The following is a 20,873-nucleotide window of genomic DNA, read 5'->3' as shown; positions in this document are numbered from 1 at the left end:
GGAGGGGCTATAGGGAGGAGGGAGGGGCTATAGTTATAGCTATATTCACTGTGGTCTACCAGAGGAAAACAACAACACAGCATAGCCATTCCTTGTAGATATGAAAGAAGTGGCTACTTACTGTAAGTACTAGAAATACTATGGTATCAATATGGTATCCTACCATCTGGTATAATACATGGAATCTGTGCCAGCCTGGTGGTCTGTTGATATCCCTCTAGTGGTGTGGGGTCTATACTCAGCCTGGTCTGTTGATATCCCTCTAGTGGTGTGGGGTCTATACTCAGCCTGGTCTGTTGATATCCCTCTAGTGGTGTGGGGTCTATACTCAGCCTGGTCTGTTGATATCCCTCTAGTGGTGTGGGGTCTATACTCAGCCTGGCCTGTTGATATCCCTCTAGTGGTGTGGGGTCTATACTCAGCCTGGTCTGTTGATATCCCTCTAGTGGTGTGGGGTCTATACTCAGCCTGGTCTGTTGATATCCCTCTAGTGGTGTGGGGTCTATACTCAGCCTGGTCTGTTGATATCCCTCTAGTGGTGTGGGGTCTATACTCAGCCTGGCCTGTTGATATCCCTCTAGTGGTGTGGGGTCTATACTCAGCCTGGTCTGTTGATATCCCTCTAGTGGTGTGGGGTCTATACTCAGCCTGGTCTGTTGATATCCCTCTAGTGGTGTGGGGTCTATACTCAGCCTGGTCTGTTGATATCCCTCTAGTGGTGTGGGGTCTATACTCAGCCTGGCCTGTTGATATCCCTCTAGTGGTGTGGGGTCTATACTCAGCCTGGTGGTCTGTTGATATCCCTCTAGTGGTGTGGGGTCTATACTCAGCCTGGTCTGTTGATATCCCTCTAGTGGTGTGGGGTCTATACTCAGCCTGGTCTGTTGATATCCCTCTAGTGGTGTGGGGTCTATACTCAGCCTGGCCTGTTGATATCCCTCTAGCGGTGTGGGGTCTATACTCAGCCTGGTCTGTTGATATCCCTCTAGTGGTGTGGGGTCTATACTCAGCCTGGCCTGTTGATATCCCTCTAGCGGTGTGGGGTCTATACTCAGCCTGGTCTGTTGATATCCCTCTAGTGGTGTGGGGTCTATACTCAGCCTGGCCTGTTGATATCCCTCTAGCGGTGTGGGGTCTATACTCAGCCTGGTCTGTTGATATCCCTCTAGTGGTGTGGGGTCTATACTCAGCCTGGCCTGTTGATATCCCTCTAGCGGTGTGGGGTCTATACTCAGCCTGGTGGTCTGTTGATATCCCTCTAGTGGTGTGGGGTCTATACTCAGCCTGGTCTGTTGATATCCCTCTAGTGGTGTGGGGTCTATACTCAGCCTGGTCTGTTGATATCCCTCTAGTGGTGTGGGGTCTATACTCAGCCTGGTCTGTTGATATCCCTCTAGTGGTGTGGGGTCTATACTCAGCCTGGTCTGTTGATATCCCTCTAGTGGTGTGGGGTCTATACTCAGCCTGGTCTGTTGATATCCCTCTAGCGGTGTGGGGTCTATACTCAGCCTGGTCTGTTGATATCCCTCTAGTGGTGTGGGGTCTATACTCAGCCTGGTCTGTTGATATCCCTCTAGCGGTGTGGGGTCTATACTCAGCCTGGTCTGTTGATATCCCTCGAGCGGTGTGGGGTCTATACTCAGCCTGGTCTGTTGATATCCCTCTAGTGGTGTGGGGTCTATACTCAGCCTGGTCTGTTGATATCCCTCTAGTGGTGTGGGGTCTATACTCAGCCTGGTCTGTTGATATCCCTCTAGTGGTGTGGGGTCTATACTCAGCCTGGTGGTCTGTTGATATCCCTCTAGTGGTGTGGGGTCTATACTCAGCCTGGTTCTGTTGATATCCCTCTAGTGGTGTGGGGTCTATACTCAGCCTGGTCTGTTGATATCCCTCTAGCGGTGTGGGGTCTATACTCAGCCTGGTCTGTTGATATCCCTCTAGTGGTGTGGGGTCTATACTCAGCCTGGTCTGTTGATATCCCTCTAGTGGTGTGGGGTCTATACTCAGCCTGGTCTGTTGATATCCCTCTAGTGGTGTGGGGTCTATACTCAGCCTGGTGGTCTGTTGATATCCCTCTAGTGGTGTGGGGTCTATACTCAGCCTGGTCTGTTGATATCCCTCTAGTGGTGTGGGGTCTATACTCAGCCTGGTCTGTTGATATCCCTCTAGTGGTGTGGGGTCTATACTCAGCCTGGTCTGTTGATATCCCTCTAGTGGTGTGGGGTCTATACTCAGCCTGGTGGTCTGTTGATATCCCTCTAGTGGTGTGGGGTCTATACTCAGCCTGGTCTGTTGAGATCCCTCTAGTGGTGTGGGGTCTATACTCAGCCTGGTCTGTTGATATCCCTCTAGTGGTGTGGGGTCTATACTCAGCCTGGTGGTCTGTTGATATCCCTCTAGTGGTGTGGGGTCTATACTCAGCCTGGCCTGTTGATATCCCTTCTAGTGGTGTGGGGTCTATACTCAGCCTGGTTGGTTGATATCCCTTCTAGTGGTGTGGGGTCTATACTCAGCCTGGTCTGTTGATATCCCTTCTAGTGGTGTGGGGTCTATACTCAGCCTGGTCTGTTGATATCCCTCTAGTGGTGTGGGGTCTATACTCAGCCTGGTCTGTTGATATCCCTCTAGTGGTGTGGGGTCTATACTCAGCCTGGTGGTCTGTTGATATCCCTCTAGTGGTGTGGGGTCTATACTCAGCCTGGTCTGTTGATATCCCTCTAGTGGTGTGGGGTCTATACTCAGCCTGGTCTGTTGATATCCCTCTAGTGGTGTGGGGTCTATACTCAGCCTGGTGGTCTGTTGATATCCCTCTAGTGGTGTGGGGTCTATACTCAGCCTGGCCTGTTGATATCCCTTCTAGTGGTGTGGGGTCTATACTCAGCCTGGTCTGTTGATATCCCTTCTAGTGGTGTGGGGTCTATACTCAGCCTGGTCTGTTGATATCCCTCTAGTGGTGTGGGGTCTATACTCAGCCTGGTCTGTTGATATCCCTCTAGTGGTGTGGGGTCTATACTCAGCCTGGTCTGTTGATATCCCTCTAGTGGTGTGGGGTCTATACTCAGCCTGGTCTGTTGATATCCCTCTAGCGGTGTGGGGTCTATACTCAGCCTGGTCTGTTGATATCCCTCTAGCGGTGTGGGGGCTGTACTCAGCCTGGTCTGTTGATATCCCTCTAGTGGTGTGGGGTCTATACTCAGCCTGGTCTGTTGATATCCCTCTAGTGGTGTGGGGTCTATACTCAGCCTGGTCTGTTGATATCCCTCTAGTGGTGTGGGGTCTATACTCAGCCTGGTGGTCTGTTGATATCCCTCTAGTGGTGTGGGGTCTATACTCAGCCTGGTGGTCTGTTGATATCCCTCTAGTGGTGTGGGGTCTATACTCAGCCTGGTGGTCTGTTGATATCCCTCTAGTGGTGTGGGGTCTATACTCAGCCTGGTCTGTTGATATCCCTCTAGTGGTGTGGGGTCTATACTCAGCCTGGTCTGTTGATATCCCTCTAGTGGTGTGGGGTCTATACTCAGCCTGGTGGTCTGTTGATATCCCTCTAGTGGTGTGGGGTCTATACTCAGCCTGGCCTGTTGATATCCCTTCTAGTGGTGTGGGGTCTATACTCAGCCTGGTCTGTTGATATCCCTTCTAGTGGTGTGGGGTCTATACTCAGCCTGGTCTGTTGATATCCCTTCTAGTGGTGTGGGGTCTATACTCAGCCTGGTCTGTTGATATCCCTCTAGTGGTGTGGGGTCTATACTCAGCCTGGTCTGTTGATATCCCTCTAGTGGTGTGGGGTCTATACTCAGCCTGGTGGTCTGTTGATATCCCTCTAGTGGTGTGGGGTCTATACTCAGCCTGGTCTGTTGATATCCCTCTAGTGGTGTGGGGTCTATACTCAGCCTGGTCTGTTGATATCCCTCTAGTGGTGTGGGGTCTATACTCAGCCTGGTCTGTTGATATCCCTCTAGTGGTGTGGGGTCTATACTCAGCCTGGTGGTCTGTTGATATCCCTCTAGTGGTGTGGGGTCTATACTCAGCCTGGCCTGTTGATATCCCTTCTAGTGGTGTGGGGTCTATACTCAGCCTGGTCTGTTGATATCCCTTCTAGTGGTGTGGGGTCTATACTCAGCCTGGTCTGTTGATATCCCTCTAGTGGTGTGGGGTCTATACTCAGCCTGGTCTGTTGATATCCCTCTAGTGGTGTGGGGTCTATACTCAGCCTGGTCTGTTGATATCCCTCTAGTGGTGTGGGGTCTATACTCAGCCTGGTCTGTTGATATCCCTCTAGTGGTGTGGGGTCTATACTCAGCCTGGTCTGTTGATATCCCTCTAGCGGTGTGGGGGCTGTACTCAGCCTGGTCTGTTGATATCCCTCTAGTGGTGTGGGGTCTATACTCAGCCTGGTCTGTTGATATCCCTCTAGTGGTGTGGGGTCTATACTCAGCCTGGTGGTCTGTTGATATCCCTCTAGTGGTGTGGGGTCTATACTCAGCCTGGTCTGTTGATATCCCTCTAGTGGTGTGGGGTCTATACTCAGCCTGGTCTGTTGATATCCCTCTAGTGGTGTGGGGTCTATACTCAGCCTGGTCTGTTGATATCCCTCTAGTGGTGTGGGGTCTATACTCAGCCTGGTCTGTTGATATCCCTCTAGTGGTGTGGGGGCTGTGCTTTGGCAAAGTGGGTGGCGTTATATCCTGCCTGTGTTGTCGAACGTGGCCAGTGTCCTTCGACCCCCCCCGTCTCATCCTCCAGTATCTATGCTGCAGTAGTCTATGTGCCGGGGGGCTAGGGTCAGTCTGTTATATACAAAAATCTCTGAAACTGGAAACACTCATCTCCCTCACTAGCTTTAAGCACCAGCTGTCAGAGCAGCTCACAGATCACTGCACCTGTACATAGCCCATCTATAATTTAGCCCAAACAACTACCTCTTCCCCTACTGTATTTATTTATTTTATTTAGCTCCTTTGCACCCCATTATTTCTATTTCTACTTTGCACTTTCTTCTACTACAAATCTACCATTCCAGTGTTTTACCTGCTATATTGTATTTACTTTGCCACCATGGCCTTTTTTGGCTTTACCTCCCTTATCTCACCTCATTTGCTCACATTGTATATAGACTTATTTTTCTACTGTATTATTGACTGTATGTTTGATTTACTCCATGTGTAACTCTGTGTTGTTGTATGTTGTCGAACTGCTTTGCTTTATCTTGGCCAGGTCGCAATTGTAAATGAGAACTTGTTCTCAACTTGCCTACCTGGTTAAATAAAGGTGAAATATAAAATAAAATAAAAATATCTGGTGTAATTCTCCTGTCTCAGCCTCCAGTATCTATGCTGCAATAGTTTGTGTCGGGGGGCTAGGATCAGTCTGTCCTACCTGGTATAATTCTCCTGTCTTATCCGGTGTCATGTGTGAATTTAAGTATTCTCCCTCTTCTTCCCCCTCTCTGTCCCTCCCCTCTCGGAGGACCTGAGCCCTAGGACCATGCCTCAGGACTACCTGGCACGATGACTCCTTGCTGTCCCCAGTCCACCTGGCCGTGCTGCTGCTCCAGTTTCAACTGTTCTGCCTGCGGCTATGGAACCCTGACCTGTTCACCGGACGTGCTACCTGTCCCAGACCTGTTGTCCCAGACCTGCTGGAACCCTGACCTATTCACCGGATGTGCTACCTGTCCAGACCTGCTGTTTTCAACTCTCTATAGAGACAGCAGGAGCGGTAGAGATACTCTCAATGATCGGCTATGAAAAGCCAATTGACATTTACTTTTGAGGTGCTGACTTGTTGCACCCTCGACAACTACTGTGATTATTATTATTTGACCCTGCTGGTCATTTATGAACATTTTAACATCTTGGCCATGTTCTGTTATAATCTCCACCCGGCACAGCCAGAAGAGGACTGGCCACCCCTCATAGCCTGGTTCCTCTCTAGGTTTCTTCCTAGGTTCTGGCCTTTCTAGGGAGTTTTTCCTAGCCACCGTGCTTCTACACCTGCATTACTTGCTGTTTGGGGGTTTTAGGCTGGGTTTCTGTACAGCACTTTGAGATATCAGCTGATGTAAGAAGGGCTTTATAAATAAATGTGTTTGTCAAAGTGTTTCCATTCTCCCTTGATGGCATCAGGGATGGGCCAATGATGAATCAATTCCGGTAACGATTAGGAAACAAACCAAACAACCACATAGCTGACCTCCTAGTAATCCCAGTGTTTTAATCACTGTCAGGCGCCTGAAAACAGTGACAGCCTGGTGACGAACAGGAAAACAACATAACAGAACAAAAGAAGAAGAAAAAAAGTAAAGATTCCACCGGAGGACTGACAGGAACGCCTGAGGGCCGAGGAGGCGGGGCACACAGGTAAATCATTACCCTTCTGTTACTCACGGTTACGTTTCACCTGAGTCATGACAGGTATCCACCTAACCAGTGGCGTCATGCACGTGTGTGTTTAAAAAGGAAGTTCAGTGGCACGTGACCCCCTCAGACGTGTCTGTAATAACCTCGTGGTCTTCCCTGTGTGGCTCAGTTGGTAGAGCATGGTGTTCGCAACGCCAGGGTTGTGGGTTCGATTCCCACGGGGGGCCCAGTACAAAAAAAAAAAAATGTATGCATTCACTACTGTAAGTCGCTCTGGATAAGAGTCTGCTAAATGACTAAAATGTAAATGTAATTTTTTTTTCAGATGTTAAATAACAAAAATGTATATTTTAAGCCCAATGTTTTATTAAAATTATTTAAGAAAAAAAATGATTTCCCCCCCCCATTCTCCGTAGAGATGACTGGGCAGGACGCTAGATACATCTAGTGTGTTCAGCATCGTCAGTGAAGTAAACATGGTGGAATTACCCACAGCGCTGGGGCCCATTGATCTTCAGTTATATTAAAAACCGCAAACATTTGCCTCCACCTTATTTCAAAATCATGTAGAATTGCAGGAAATTTGCGATAGAATTAGAAAAAAATCTTCTCTCTGTCCCATGGCAAAATGTGTCGAACTGCAGGAAACTAAACATTTCTCTCTTCGCTGTCACGAGGGGGGCAGCTAAAATGTTTTGCTTGCAAGGTGGGGGGGATTTTGGACGTGGCAATTTTTTTTTTTAAACATTTTTTATTTAACTAGGCAAGTCAGTTAAGAACAAATTCTTATTTTCAAACCCGGACGACGCTGGGCCAATTGTTAGCCGCCCTATGGGACTCCCAATCACAGCCGGTGGTGATACAAACTGGATTGGAAACAGGGTGTCTGTAGTGATGCCTCTAGCACTGAGAGGCAGTGCCTTAGACCACTGCACCACCTGGGAGACCACTGAAATGCAGTGCCTTAGACCGCTGCGCCACCTGGGAGACCACTGAGAGGCAGTGCCTTAGACCGCTGCGCCACCAGGGAGCCCACTGAGAGGCAGTGCCTTAGACCGCTGCGCCACCAGGGAGCCCACTGAGAGGCAGTGCCTTAGACCGCTGCGCCACCAGGGAGCCCACTGAGAGGCAGTGCCTTAGACCGCTGAGCCACCAGGGAGCCACAGCAGCCCCTCATGATAGGCTCTATTGTTGAGGGCCCCACAGCGTTTGATTTGATTTTAGCTGCCAGTGACTGGCAGGAAGTGTACCTAGATAACCTATGCAGAAAAATAGATATATTTAGAATTAGGCATAATGATTACCATGCTAGATTGTTTCTGGTGTTTGAAAAAAAATGCTAAATTCTCTACTTCCAGAGGGGGGAAATTAATGATTTCCCTCATTAAAATGCAAATCAATTTATAACATTTTTGACATGCGTTTTTCTGGATTTTTGTTGTTGTTATTCTGTCTCTCACTGTTCAAATAAACCTACCATTAAAATGATAGACTGATCATTTCTTTGTCAGTGGGCAAACGTACAAAATCAGCAGGGGATTAAATACTTTTTTGCCCTCACTGTACCTGCACTCTGACAAGTGAGTAGACCAGCTGAACAATGAGGTGTGTGTGTTTGTGTGTGTGTGTGTGTGTGGTGGTCTACTCACCCACAGCTCCTGTGTACGTGGGCTGGGTCAGGTCTTTGGGTACTTTCCTGTAGATATCCAACCTAATGGAAGAGAAAGAAAGAGCGAGCGGTTAGAAAAACAGCAATGAACGGGGTTCACAAGAAGACAGAAAGGACAAGATCAGTTGGATAACAAAGCAAGTACTCCATGTAGGACCTATCTTCCTTTAGGTGCAATCAGTGAAAGCATTACCATGATTCTCTCTCTCAATACCACAAGGACGACGCGAGTGAAGTTTAGTCTAGTGCAGGCGGTTGTTTATCTTGGAATGCAGCAGGGAATTATTCTTAAAAGCATTACTTATTTAGTTTATATATTAATAATACCAAATAGGTCTATCTTCTGTATACCACCCGTACCTTGTCACAACACGACTGATTGGCTCAAACGCAATAAGAAGGAAAGAAATTGTACAAATTAACTTTTAAAAAGGCACACCTGTTAATTGAAATACATTCCAGGTGTCTACCTCGTGAAGCTGGTTGAGAGAATGCCAAGAGCGTGAAAAGCTGTCATCAAGGCAAAGAATCTCAAATATATTTTAATTTGTTTAACAATTTTTTGGTTACTACATGATTCCATATGTGTTATTTCATAGTTTTGATGTCTTCACTATTATTCTACAATGTAGAAAACAGTGAAAATAAAGAAAAACCCTGGAATGAGTAGGTGTGTCCAAACTTTTGACTGGTACTGAATGTATATGATGACTGCACAAAACGGTAGGACTTCTGGGGTCCCATTTTCCCAGTATTATTTTTTTTTTTTTCCTTTCTCAAAACCATTAAGACCTCTATGTACTAAATCTGGATGAATCGGAGTTACGGTTCATAAGGAGAAGAAGAGTAGAGATGATTTTAAGCTTTAGCGTTACATATGGAAAAGAAAGTTGATAATATCTCGCTTGAATTTAGAGATATCAATATCACACGCAGTGTGGTTCAACTAAGGGATGTCCATGATAGAGATGACAAGTGGATTCGGATTGAAGTGGATTGGTTACAGTGGTTTAAAATGGACTCCGTAAAAATCGGATTTTTGATTTGTCAATAACTCAGACATGTTTTGAGGAATCCCTTAGTTTGTTTTTCTCAAACTAAGTTAAGACATGGATTGGTTATTTAGACACCACTTCTGGATCAAAATTTGGATATGAGGATTTAAGTGAGACTGCTTATAATAGCGGCACCTATAGGCCAATCGGTGCCATTCTGTTTGACCAAGTTACTCTTGGCATCTAGTTTCTGTGTACCAAATTTAGACAAAAAGTGACCAACCTATGGTTGAGTTTTTTGACAAAGTTATTTGAAAGAGAGAGAGAGACAGGAGAGAAGGGAGGGGGGGGGGAGAATTCTGAGCACATTTTGTTCCCAGAATGCTTTGCAGCATTACTGAAGAGCAGCGGAATGTTAGCTCTGAAACACAGCCATGACAAACAGGCCCAGGCAGCCTCACACATTCCTGAAATCTGACCCCAGCAATGACCTATTAACCCCCAACACACAGACAGCCACATGGAAAAGTACACAAGACACACCAAACTTCTGAACACACACACACACCATTCAGCATTGGCCTCGTTGTACAGGAAGATGCGTTTAGTTGGGTCAGCATTGGCCTCATTGTACAGGAAGATGCGTTTAGTTGGGTCAGCATTGGCCTCGTTGTACAGGAAGATACGTTTCATTGGGTCAGCATTGGCCTCGTTGTACAGGAAGATGCGTTTCGTTGGGTCAGCATTGGCCTCGTTGTACGGGAAGACCTGATAGTTGATCATTTGCTACTAAAACTAAAGTCAATGACACATCAGGACAGTGTGTGTGTTCTGTGTGATACATTGTATTAGTGGACATCAGGACGGTGTGTTCTAGAATACTACTGGACCAGGAAACAGTGCTCTAGGCTACTACAGGACCAGGAAACAGTGCTCTAGGACTACTACAGGACCAGGAAACAGTGCTCTAGACTACTACAGGACCAGGAAACAGTGCTCTAGACTACTACAGGACCAGGAAACAGTGCTCTAGGCTACTACAGGACCAGGAAACAGTGCTCTAGGACTACTACAGGACCAGGAAACAGTGCTCTAGACTACTACAGGACCAGGAAACAGTGCTCTAGGCTACTACAGGACCAGGAAACAGTGCTCTAGGACTACTACAGGACCAGGAAACAGTGCTCTAGGACTACTACAGGACCAGGAAACAGTGCTCTAGACTACTACAGGACCAGGAAACAGTGCTCTAGACTACTACAGGACCAGGAAACAGTGCTCTAGACTACTACAGGACCAGGAAACAGTGCTCTAGGCTACTACAGGACCAGGAAACAGTGCTCTAGACTACTACAGGACCAGGAAACAGTGCTCTAGGACTACTACAGGACCAGGAAACAGTGCTCTAGACTACTACAGGACCAGGAAACAGTGTTCTAGGGCTAGGACTACTACAGGATCAGGAAACATGCTCTTGACATGTTGAGTTCTCTGGGGCAGCTAGCTAGCCAGATATAGAGTGGGGTCCACACTTCTAAATGAGTTTGTTAAATGTTCACATTCCAAAAAAGGTCTTTTGACTTTAGAGCGTTGTCAATTCATAGTAAAACTCAGATTTTCCCCTGTGTTAGGGTGTTGTCTAAAATGGCTCCCCTATTCCCTACAGCAGTGGTTCCCAGCTCCAGTCCTCCAGTACGCCCAACAACACACTTTTTTGTATTGTAGCCCTGGATAAACTCACCTGATTCAACTCATCGAAAGCCTAAAATGATTAGTTAACAAGTTGAAATCAGGTGCGTTTGTCAGGGGGCTATAATAAATTGTACTGCTGGTAGTACTGGAGGACTGGAGCTGGGAACCACTGCCCTACAGGGCCCTGGTCAAAAAGCAGTGCACTATGTAGGGAATAGAGAGTGTCATTTAGGACGAACCCAGTATCGGAGACATATCCATAATGACGTGTCTCACAGGAGGGTTAGTGTCGTGAGGTATGACTGCCTCGGCGCAACCACATCAGGTTCTAAAGTACACATCCAGGGTCTTGTGTGGGGTAGAATAATTATCTTGATTCAACATTACACAACTTGAAGCCTTTCTTACAGCTCAGCGAGCCAGGCAAGTCCCAGCCCTGATGACAAGCAGTATGCAAACAATGGCTGTGTGATTTGGAACAGTACACCCAGCCTGGTCTCAGAACATTTCAGATTATTCTGTATGTAAATCTGAACCACTACTTTTAGTATGTAATGTTTCTTATGGTATTTATTAATTTGTGGATGTACATCTATTTCGTATAATATGTTACGAATTATACTTCATATGATATGTTACGAATTATTAATATACTAATATATTAATGACTTCCCTAAAGAGTGGAGGCTGTTATAGCAGCAAAGGGGGGGGGGACCAACTCCATATTAATGCCAATGATTTTGGAATGAGATGTTGAACGAGCAGGTGTCCACATACACTACATGACCAAAAGTATCATACTAATTTGTGTCCCGGATTGTTTTTTATTATGTTACGTCTAGTCTATGAGACCTGCTTGGTATAACGTGTATATTAGGGTGTGTGACCGCAGTCTCTTGGAGCTGTAGGTCCAACAGAGAATGAACCAGTAATCTACATCCTACTGATGAGTCCTCATCATCTCTCCTTCATGCCCTGAAGTAGAATCATGATATAGGTGAAAGCATAGGTAATGACAGAAACAATGGCTGATATTTAATGGATCAACAAAAAAGGGGAAAAATGTATTTGGATATTTACCAAATAAATAACATATTGCCTAAATAATACAATGTACGACAACAATAGCCTATAATTTAACGTATGTGTAATGTAATAGAATATTAAGTTTTATTTCACAATGAAAAGTTGAGGTGCCTTCATTAGTGTTTTTCAGGATGATAGCCTGTTAGCCTAGATGCTAAATAGTTCGTCTGAATGGGCATCTCTTCAGGCAAAGCGGGTATACTTTTCTCACAATATACTGACGCGATAAAACAAATTGCACTTGAACAGCTGCCCGCAGATACAATATAACACCTGTTGTAACAACGTAGGAACTATCACACCGTTAACTTGTTGGGTAACAAACTTGGAACAAGAGGAGAGCAGGGGAATTCTCTCCATACACAGGAAAATAAATTATTACGAGTGTAATTTAAACCTGCGAATTGTGAACATAAAAATCCATTACTCACCTCCTTACATCGAAAACCATGATGTTTGCACGTTTTCGATGGGTATATTAAAACAATTCAGTTAAATGGAAAATCAGCACAGATTTCTAGATTACTCTACAATCCAAACCGGTTGTTCACCGTTTACCGGGATGACGTCATGCTTAGGACGCTTTGCAAAATTTTTTTAAAAAAATATCCTATTGGTTGAATTCACTTCCTGGTTGAAAGATTCTCCTTCCGTTCTTTTAAATTAAACCAGACAGTAGAACTGTGTTAGAATACTCACACTAACCCTACTATTTGTAACGTGAATTGAATATATACTATGCTTATTGGTTATAGTATGGCTATAGTTAGTATGCCAAAAGTTCCCGGATGTCGTACTAAAGAAATCGTCAAAAAGATGACGTAAACACGCAGAGGAGACGTTAGGGCCCATAATGCACTTCTTCCGGAAATTGACGTGGCTTCACTCGGTTTGAAAGAAAATTTGAAAGAAAATGGCGGAAAAATATGAAGCCGAAGTCCGACGACAGCGGATACAAATTCATTGTTTTAACTAATTATGACAAATGTTAAGAAAATGTTGAGCAATGTAATAAACTAATGACTTTTCAAAAAAAGTTACTTACACTTTATGTTGGCTGACAATTGTGTTAGTTACGCTATCCTTACAGCGGTATGTACTGGTCTGTTAGCTAACGTTACTGTTAGTTACCTAAAGGTAGTTGGTTACTAATACATCGAACTTGACAGGTAGTATATTAACTAAAGTCTAACTAACTATCCAAAGTTTATTGTCTTGATTATTCACATCATTCTTAACTAAACGGTATAGTCGTTGTGCGTTCTCAATGGACATTGTTAATTGTCTATCCCGATTTCAGAGAACATAAGAGCATAGAATAACTGATGAATTTACAAACGCTCAACACCGGTTGAATATGGCCGGTGTCAGCAAAAAAGTGTAATTAAATTGTTGCCAGCAGCACAGTTAGTCACCAAAGCTCTGGATAAAATGGAAAACAGCTTAACCAGTTCTGCCAGGGAGAGTAAAACAGTCAAGAGTGAGGTGTCTGGAAGAAGCTAGCAAATGTTATCCAGTTAGCTTGGGGTGCTTGACTGTCATTAAGGCCCTACAGCGAAAAGCTCTGAATTTATGAACAGATAATCGGACAACTCGCTCTGTATTTACGAAAACCCAGATCGCACTGTGGCAGAGTCAATTCATCAACACACACTAAATCTTAAAATGTCTAGGTTGCATAGCAACAGCATCAACTTCTGGTAGACAGGCGAAGCGCTAGTATGCTCAACTGAAAGAATACTGTTTAAAGTATACTAAAATGAACTAATAGTATATACTATGCAGTATGTACTCATTAAGTATGTAGTATACAGTATGTGTATTTCGAACACAGCTAGCAAAGGACTGAAATGTTTGCCTGCCTGTTGAAGGTCTGTACTAAATCCAGAGATACTGAAGTCCAGAGAGGACAAATGAAAACATGTTTTTTTTCCCCTCATTATGTCGAGATCACAACTTATTTATCTCATGATCAAATCAACTTTTATTTGTCACATGCGCTGATTACAACAGGTGTAGACCTTACAGTGAAATGCTTACAAGCCCTTAAAACCAACAATGCAGTTTTAAGAAAATAGAGTTAAGAAAATATTTACTAAATAAAAATAAAATAAGGTAACACAATAAAATAACAATAATGAGACTATATACAGGGGGGTACCGGTACCGAGTCAATGTTCGGGGGTACAGGTTAGTCGAGGTAATTTGTTCATGTAGGTAGGAGTAAAGTGACTATGCATAGATAATAAACAGTGAGTAGCAGCAGTGTAAAAACAAAGGGGGGGGGGGGGGGTCAATGCAAATAGTCCTGGCGGACATTTGATTAATTATTCAGCAGTCTTATGGTTTGGGGCAAGAAGCTCTTAAGGAGCCTTTTGGACCGAGAATTGGTGCGGTACTGCTTGCTGTCCGGTAGCAGAGAAAAAGTACTCAATTGTCATACTTGAATAAAAGTAAAGATAGCTTAATAGAAAATGACTCAAGTAAAAGTGAAAGTCACCCAGTAAAATACTACTTGAGTAAAAGTCTAAAAGTATTTGGTTTTAAATATATTTAAGTATCAAAAGTAAATGGAATTGCTAAAATATACTTAGGTATCAAAAGTAAAAGTATAAACCATTTCAAATTCCTTATATTAAGCAAACCAGACTGCATATTTTTTATTTATTTATTGACAGATAGCCAGGGGCATACTCCAACACAAATAATTTACAAACAAAGCATTTGTGTTTAGTGAGTCCACCAGATCAGAGGCAGTAGGGACGACCAGGGATGTTCTCTTGATAAGTGAGTGAATTGGACCATTTTCCTGTCAAAATGTAAGAAGGAAGACAGTTCTCACACTAAATGAGGCCTACAGTATCTATCTCGTTTGTGGTGCTGTGAGTTACTGCCACAAACAGCAAGACTATAGAACAATGGAAGTAACTCCAGCACACAATTTAACTCTAGACACTTATTATATTTGATGATTGGGCTCAAGACCTTGTTGACTGACAAACTGTGTAAACAAAACAAACTGTCACATTCCTTATCTAAATATAATCAATTGAATTCAACAGGAAACCCTCCTCTTGTGTCATATCCCCAAAACAAAACTAAAAGAATATCTGAGTCCATCAGACCACCGTCACAGCTCAGACTGCAGAAAGGACTGTGAGAAAGATACATGTTTCAACCACAACCAGCTACTGTTATCACGTTGTTGTGTTGTTGTTCATTATCGGAAAATAGTCAGTTGAATTATGAAAAAACGTAATGTCCCACAAAACCAAAAGTACAACTTCTGGGATCACCTCGCAGTGAGAAAAGGAAACCCTTCAATCAGTTACTGTTATGATGTTGTTGTGTGGTGAGGAGAAGCCTGGCGGGGTAGGCCTTGTGTTTTCCCTTCACTCACAGCCTCTTCCGGCAATATGAAAAGTACTGTTTTGTGTGGGAAATAAAATTAGCAAAGGACTAAAATATACATGCTGTAGGCTAAGCTGCACATGAATGAGTCTAGGAAATGTATTGTATTGATATGTGTGTATAATAACTCTATTACTACCTACATATCTAGCGCTGGAAACCCACAGAGGAACTGGTGAGTGTGTTGACATTCAAGTCTACATCTAATAGAAATGGACCCATTCATTATCTAAAAAAACGTCAATTAAATTCAACAGCAAAGCCTCTTCACATCTACAAAACAAAACTAAAGAAAAACTTCAGGGATCACCTCAAAGCTGACTGTGAGAAAACCGTGAGCAAGAGAAATCTTTTGACCACAACCACTTACTGTTATACGTGTGCGTCCTAAATGACTAACGATTCCCTATGTAGTGCACTACTTTTGACCAGAGGCCTATGGGCTCTAGTGCACTATATATAGGGAATATGGTGCCATTTAGGATGCGGCGGTGGTGTTGTGATTCTGTGGTGAGGAGAAGCCCTGTGTTTTCCCGCCCACTCACTCCACTGTTGCCCGGGGCGATGGTGACAGTAAATGAACAGGGACGACAGTACTGATTAGCTAAACAGAGTTGGTGTCCCAAATGGCACCCTATTCCCTATGTAGTGCACTAGGGCCCATAGATCTCTGGTCAAAAGTAGTGCACCATAGAGAGAATAGGGTTCCATTTGGGACGCGTACTGAACAGTCACAGGAAATGCCTCAGTGTCGTCCCCTGTTTTACTTCCCTCCCTGGACGAGAGGACAGGAGGACACAGCTGATAATGATGGGAAGCAAAAACACAAAAATTACAGAGTTTTATTTTTGTCAATACATGCTTTCATAATTTCCAGTATGTTGTGTAATCTCTCCTGTGGACTGCTCTCTCTCTCTCTCTCTCTCTCTCTCTCTCTCAATTCAATTCTGTAGACTTTATTGACATGACAAGTTACATTACATCTCTCAAATCAATTCAATTCATTTCAGTATACTTTTTTGACATGGCAAGTTAAAATATTTACATTTAGTAAAACCAAAAGCTAACCTTGACTTGGAAGAGTTCCAGTATTGTGTTGGATAGTCATAGCCAGCTAGCTAACATAGCATCCCTCTGTTATAACCAGCTAGCTAACATAGCATCCCTCTGTTATAACCAGCTAGCTAACATAGCATCCCTCTGTTATAACCAGCTAGCTAACATAGCATCCCTCTGTTATAACCAGCTAGCTAACATAGCATCCCTCTGTTATAACCAGCTAGCTAACATAGCATCTCTCTGTTATAACCAGCTAGCTAACATAGCATCCCTCTGTTATAACCAGCTAGCTAACATAGCATCCCTCTGTTATAACCAGCTAGCTAACATAGCATCCCTCTGTTATAACCAGCTAGCTAACATAGCATCCCTCTGTTATAACCAGCTAGCTAACATAGCATCCCTCTGTTCGAGCAGGGTGTTTCAGTTGGCTAAACTAGCTAGCTGCATTTGCTAGCTAAGTAAGTGAAACTGAAAGTAAAAAAATAAAAGACAAAATCTCTCTCTATTTCTCTCTTGCTTCTCCTTCATTTTGGAAGAAATTAGTTTAAAACTGTTCAACTATTGTCTTTCTCTCTCTTTTTCACTAATCTGATTGGTCTTCATGTTCACTAATCTGATTGGTCTTCATGTTCACTAATCTGATTGGTCTTCATGTTCACTAATCCGATTGGTCTTCATGTTCACTAATCTGATTGGTCTTCATGTTCACTAATCTGATTGGTCTTCATCCATGTCTTCATGTTCACTAATCTGATTGGTCTTTATCCATGTCTTCATGTTCGCTAATCTGATTGGTCTTTATCCATGTCTTCATGTTCGCTAATCTGATTGGTCTTTATCCATGTCTTCATGTTCGCTAATCTGATTGGTCTTCATCCATGTCTTCATGTTCGCTAATCTGATTGGTCTTTATCCATGTCTTCATGTTCGCTAATCTGATTGGTCTTTATCCATGTCTTCATGTTCACTAATCTGATTGGTCTTCATGTTCACTAATCTGATTGGTCTTCATGTTCACTAATCTGATTGGTCTTCATGTTTGCTAATCTGATTGGTCTTTATCCATGTCTTCATGTTCGCTAATCTGATTGGTCTTTATCCATGTCTTCATGTTCGCTAATCTGATTGGTCTTTAGCCATGTCTTCATGTTTTTTGTGAAGGTGTGATAGGTGGTGCAGTTATGTGTGTCTGATGGCAGTGTATTCCAGACATGGGAAGCTCTCACAGAGAAAACGGATTTACTAAAGGTGCTTTTCCTTAAGGGAACTATACAGTCACCTCTCATGGTAGACCTTGTGGATCTGCTGCTGTGAGGATGGGTTTTCTGTTAGACTAAAGTACTAAGTGGAGGGGGGAGGAGCCAGGCCAGTCTGGATGTTTTTCACTCCGTCTATAGGCCTGTTTACTGGCATGTCATTGACTGGGTCGTGATGCTTCATGGTTGGGTTCCACTGTGTGATTTTACTGTGGTCTGAGAGAGAGGTGTCAGTGGGCTGACTGTGAACGCTCTGAGAATCTCTGGGTTTAGGTCGATGATGAACTAGTCTACAGTGCTGTTGCCAAGGGATGAGCTGTAGGTGTACCAACCAAAAGAGTCCCCTCTCAGCCTACCATTGAACAGACCCAGTGTTCAACAGAGCTGTAGGAACTGTTCTCCATTTTTGTTTTTTCTTTTTGTCCTAGTTGTTTCTGTGGGGGTATGTGGGGAGGGAAAGGTTGTTGCTTCCTGGTAGGTGTTTATCTCCATGACTGTTAATAGTGTCTTGTTCTTCTGCTGTTCTAGCATTCAGGTCTCCACAGACCAGTACGTTGCCTTGGGCCTGAAAGTGACTCATCTCCCCCCTCTAGAATGGAGAAACTCTCTTCATTGAAGCAGGGTGACTCTGAGGGGGGAATGTATGTGTCACAGAGAAATACGTTTTTAATCTGTTAAAACAGCCTCCTTGTTGATTTTTAACCAGATAAAGAATTATCCTGTTTTGATCAATTCGATTGAATGAATTAGTTCAGATTTATACCATATTAGCATTCACCCTGAGTCTCTGCCCTGTCCTGAGTCTCTGCCCTGTCCTGAGTCTCTGCCCTGTCCTGAGTCTCTGCCCTGTTCTGAGTCTCTGCCCTGTCCTGAGTCTCTGTCCTGTCCTGAGTCTCTGCCCTGTCTGATTCCTTTTAATGTAGTGGATGGTAGGATGATCTCCCTATAACCTAGTGGACAGCCAGTGGAAACATCCCCTCTGCACCATGTTTCCTGTAGTACTACAATATCAACAGCAGCCATTTCTTTCAGGAAGTCTGGGTTTCTGCTCTTTAGCCCAAAAGCAGAGGACTTCCATCCTTGTAAATTCCAACATGCAACGTAAAACGATTTCATAACTGTTTTTTCTTCTTTACCTTCAAAATGAGATAAACACTCACAATCCAACAAGAACTATTCAAATAGGATTTTTCAATTCATGTAAACTCATATTATGCAAATGTAATTTGTTAATAATTTAAGATAGCATTTGTTTCATGCCACTTGGGTGGATGTAGTGTGAGGATGGTGGAGTTCTTGTGCTCATCATACCATGTGTCACGGTTGTCGTAGGTTAAAGTGGACCAAGACGCAGCGGGGAAATGTGCACTCATCTTCTTTTATTAACTGGACAAGAAGGTGAACCAAAACGTACACAACAACGGCCGGTAAGGCACAGAGCTATACACAGCACAATCTCCCACAAAATACCAACACAAACACATACCTATTTATAGAACCCTCAATCAGAGGCAACTAGAAAACACCTGCCTCCAATTGAGAGTCCAACCCCCAATTACCTAAACATAGAAATACAAATGACTAGACTAAACAGAGAAATACATAAACATAGAACAGTGCCCAAAACCTGGAATAATAAATCAAACACCCTACTAAACACACAACCACCCCGAACCACATAAAACAAATACCCCCTGCCACGTCCTGACCAAACTACAATCACAAATAACCCCTATTACTGGTCAGGACGTGACAGTACTTCCCCCAAAGGTGCAAACCCCGGATGCACCTCACACAAATAAACAAATAACCCCAATTACTGGTCAGGATGTGACACCGTGACCCTCGGCCTATCACATGTGTCCATAGTAGACTCAGCATGTGTTTGATGTCACTCATTTGGTTGATGGGTGCTGGGCCAGTTGCTCCTCTCACATCCTGTGCGTAGCTCTGCCTGCTGGGCTGTGGCTCCTCCAGGTGGGGGTCTGCGGTGGGGGGGGCAGGGGGGGTGGGAGGCCTCGTCTGGGTGGCTCTGAAGCTGGTCTGGGGTGGTCTGTGCTGCGCTGGCTGTGGTGGGCATTGAGGTTGGTGGTGCTGTGGTCGTGGCTGGGGGGTCCAGGTTGCTGGTCCGGGGTGTTGTCTGTGCTGTGGTGGGCATTGAGGTTGGTGGTGCTGTGGCCGTGGCTGGGGGGGTCCAGGTTGCTGGTCCGGGGTGTTGTCTCGGTGATCTCGGTGGGGGGGAGATTGCTCCGCTGTTCCTGGGTGGAGAGGTCGGGCTGCGGTTTAAAGAGACGTCCTTGAGAGTCTTGTCAAGGGACTGTCTCCCTGTACAGGTGAACATGGTCATAGAGACAGTCAGTCCAGATCGAGGGGGGATCAAATCAAATCAAATGTATTTATATAGCCCTTCTTACATCAGCTGATATCTCAAAGTGCTGTACAGAAACCCAGCCGAAAACCCCAAACAGCAAGCAATGCAGGTGTAGAAGCACGGTGGCTAGGAAAAACTCCCTAGAAAGGCCAAAACCTAGGAAGAAACCTAGAGAGGAACCAGGCTATGAGGGGTGGCCAGTCCTCTTCTGGCTGTGCCGGGTGGAGATTATAACAGAACATGGCCAAGATGTTCAAATGTTCATAAATAACAACAGCACCCGATGTCACAGGAAGGCCAAAAAGATTATCAAGGACAACAACCACCCGAGCCACTTCCTGTTCACCCCGCTATCATCCAGAAGGAGAGGTCAGTACAGGTGCATCAAAGCTGGAACCGAGAGACTGAAAAACAACTTCTATCTCAAGGCCATCAGACTGTTAAATAGCCATCATGCACCTAGGTTAAAAATCTAGGTAGGTAGGTAGTTAGGTAGATAGGTAGGTAGGTGGGTAGGTAAAAAATAGGTAGGTAGGTAAACAATCTGTCGTTCTGCCCCCGAACAAGGCAGTTAACCCACTGTTCCTAGGCCGTCATTGTAAATAAGAATTTGTTCTTAACTGACTTGCCCAGTTAAATAAAGGTAAAATAAATAAAATAAAACCTTAGAGGCTGCTGCCCTATATACATAGACTTGAAATCACTAGCCACTTTAGTAACGTTTACATATTTCTCATATACTGTATTCTATCCTATGCTACTGTATTTTAGTCTATGCCTCTCCGACATTGCTCGTCCTAATATTTATATATTCTTTATTCCATTCCTTTAGATTTGTGTGTACTGTTGTGAAATGGTTAGATATTACTTGTTACATATTACTGCACTGTTGGTGTCACGGTTGTCGTAAGAAGAAGCGGACCAAAGTGCAGCGTGTGTGTCGTTCCACATTTTATTTATACTGTGAAACTA

At 44.2% G+C, this 20,873-nt stretch overlaps 1 protein-coding gene and 1 non-coding gene across 2 annotated transcripts in view; one reads left to right on the top strand and one right to left on the bottom strand.

The window, feature by feature from the left end:
- LOC106591131 (endoplasmic reticulum-Golgi intermediate compartment protein 1) overlaps positions 1 to 12,566 on the bottom strand; it is an 87,702-nt gene extending 75,136 nt beyond the window's left edge. The window contains exons 1-2 of the mRNA XM_045717813.1: positions 12,233 to 12,566; positions 8,009 to 8,070 (exon numbers count right to left, since the gene is read on the bottom strand). Of these exons, the coding sequence (XP_045573769.1) occupies positions 8,009 to 8,070; positions 12,233 to 12,252 (82 nt within the window). The 5' untranslated portion in view covers positions 12,253 to 12,566. The remainder of the gene's footprint in view (positions 1 to 8,008; positions 8,071 to 12,232) is intronic.
- trnaa-cgc (transfer RNA alanine (anticodon CGC)) lies at positions 6,514 to 6,584 on the top strand. Its single transcript has one exon. It is a non-coding gene; the product is annotated as a tRNA-Ala (tRNA).
- Positions 12,567 to 20,873: the final 8,307 nt, after the last annotated feature.

The sequence above is a fragment of the Salmo salar genome, chromosome ssa05 (genome assembly GCF_905237065.1).
Source record: "Salmo salar chromosome ssa05, Ssal_v3.1, whole genome shotgun sequence".
NCBI classification, from domain to species: domain Eukaryota; kingdom Metazoa; phylum Chordata; class Actinopteri; order Salmoniformes; family Salmonidae; genus Salmo; species Salmo salar.
This window is presented reverse-complemented; position numbering and strand designations above follow the sequence as displayed.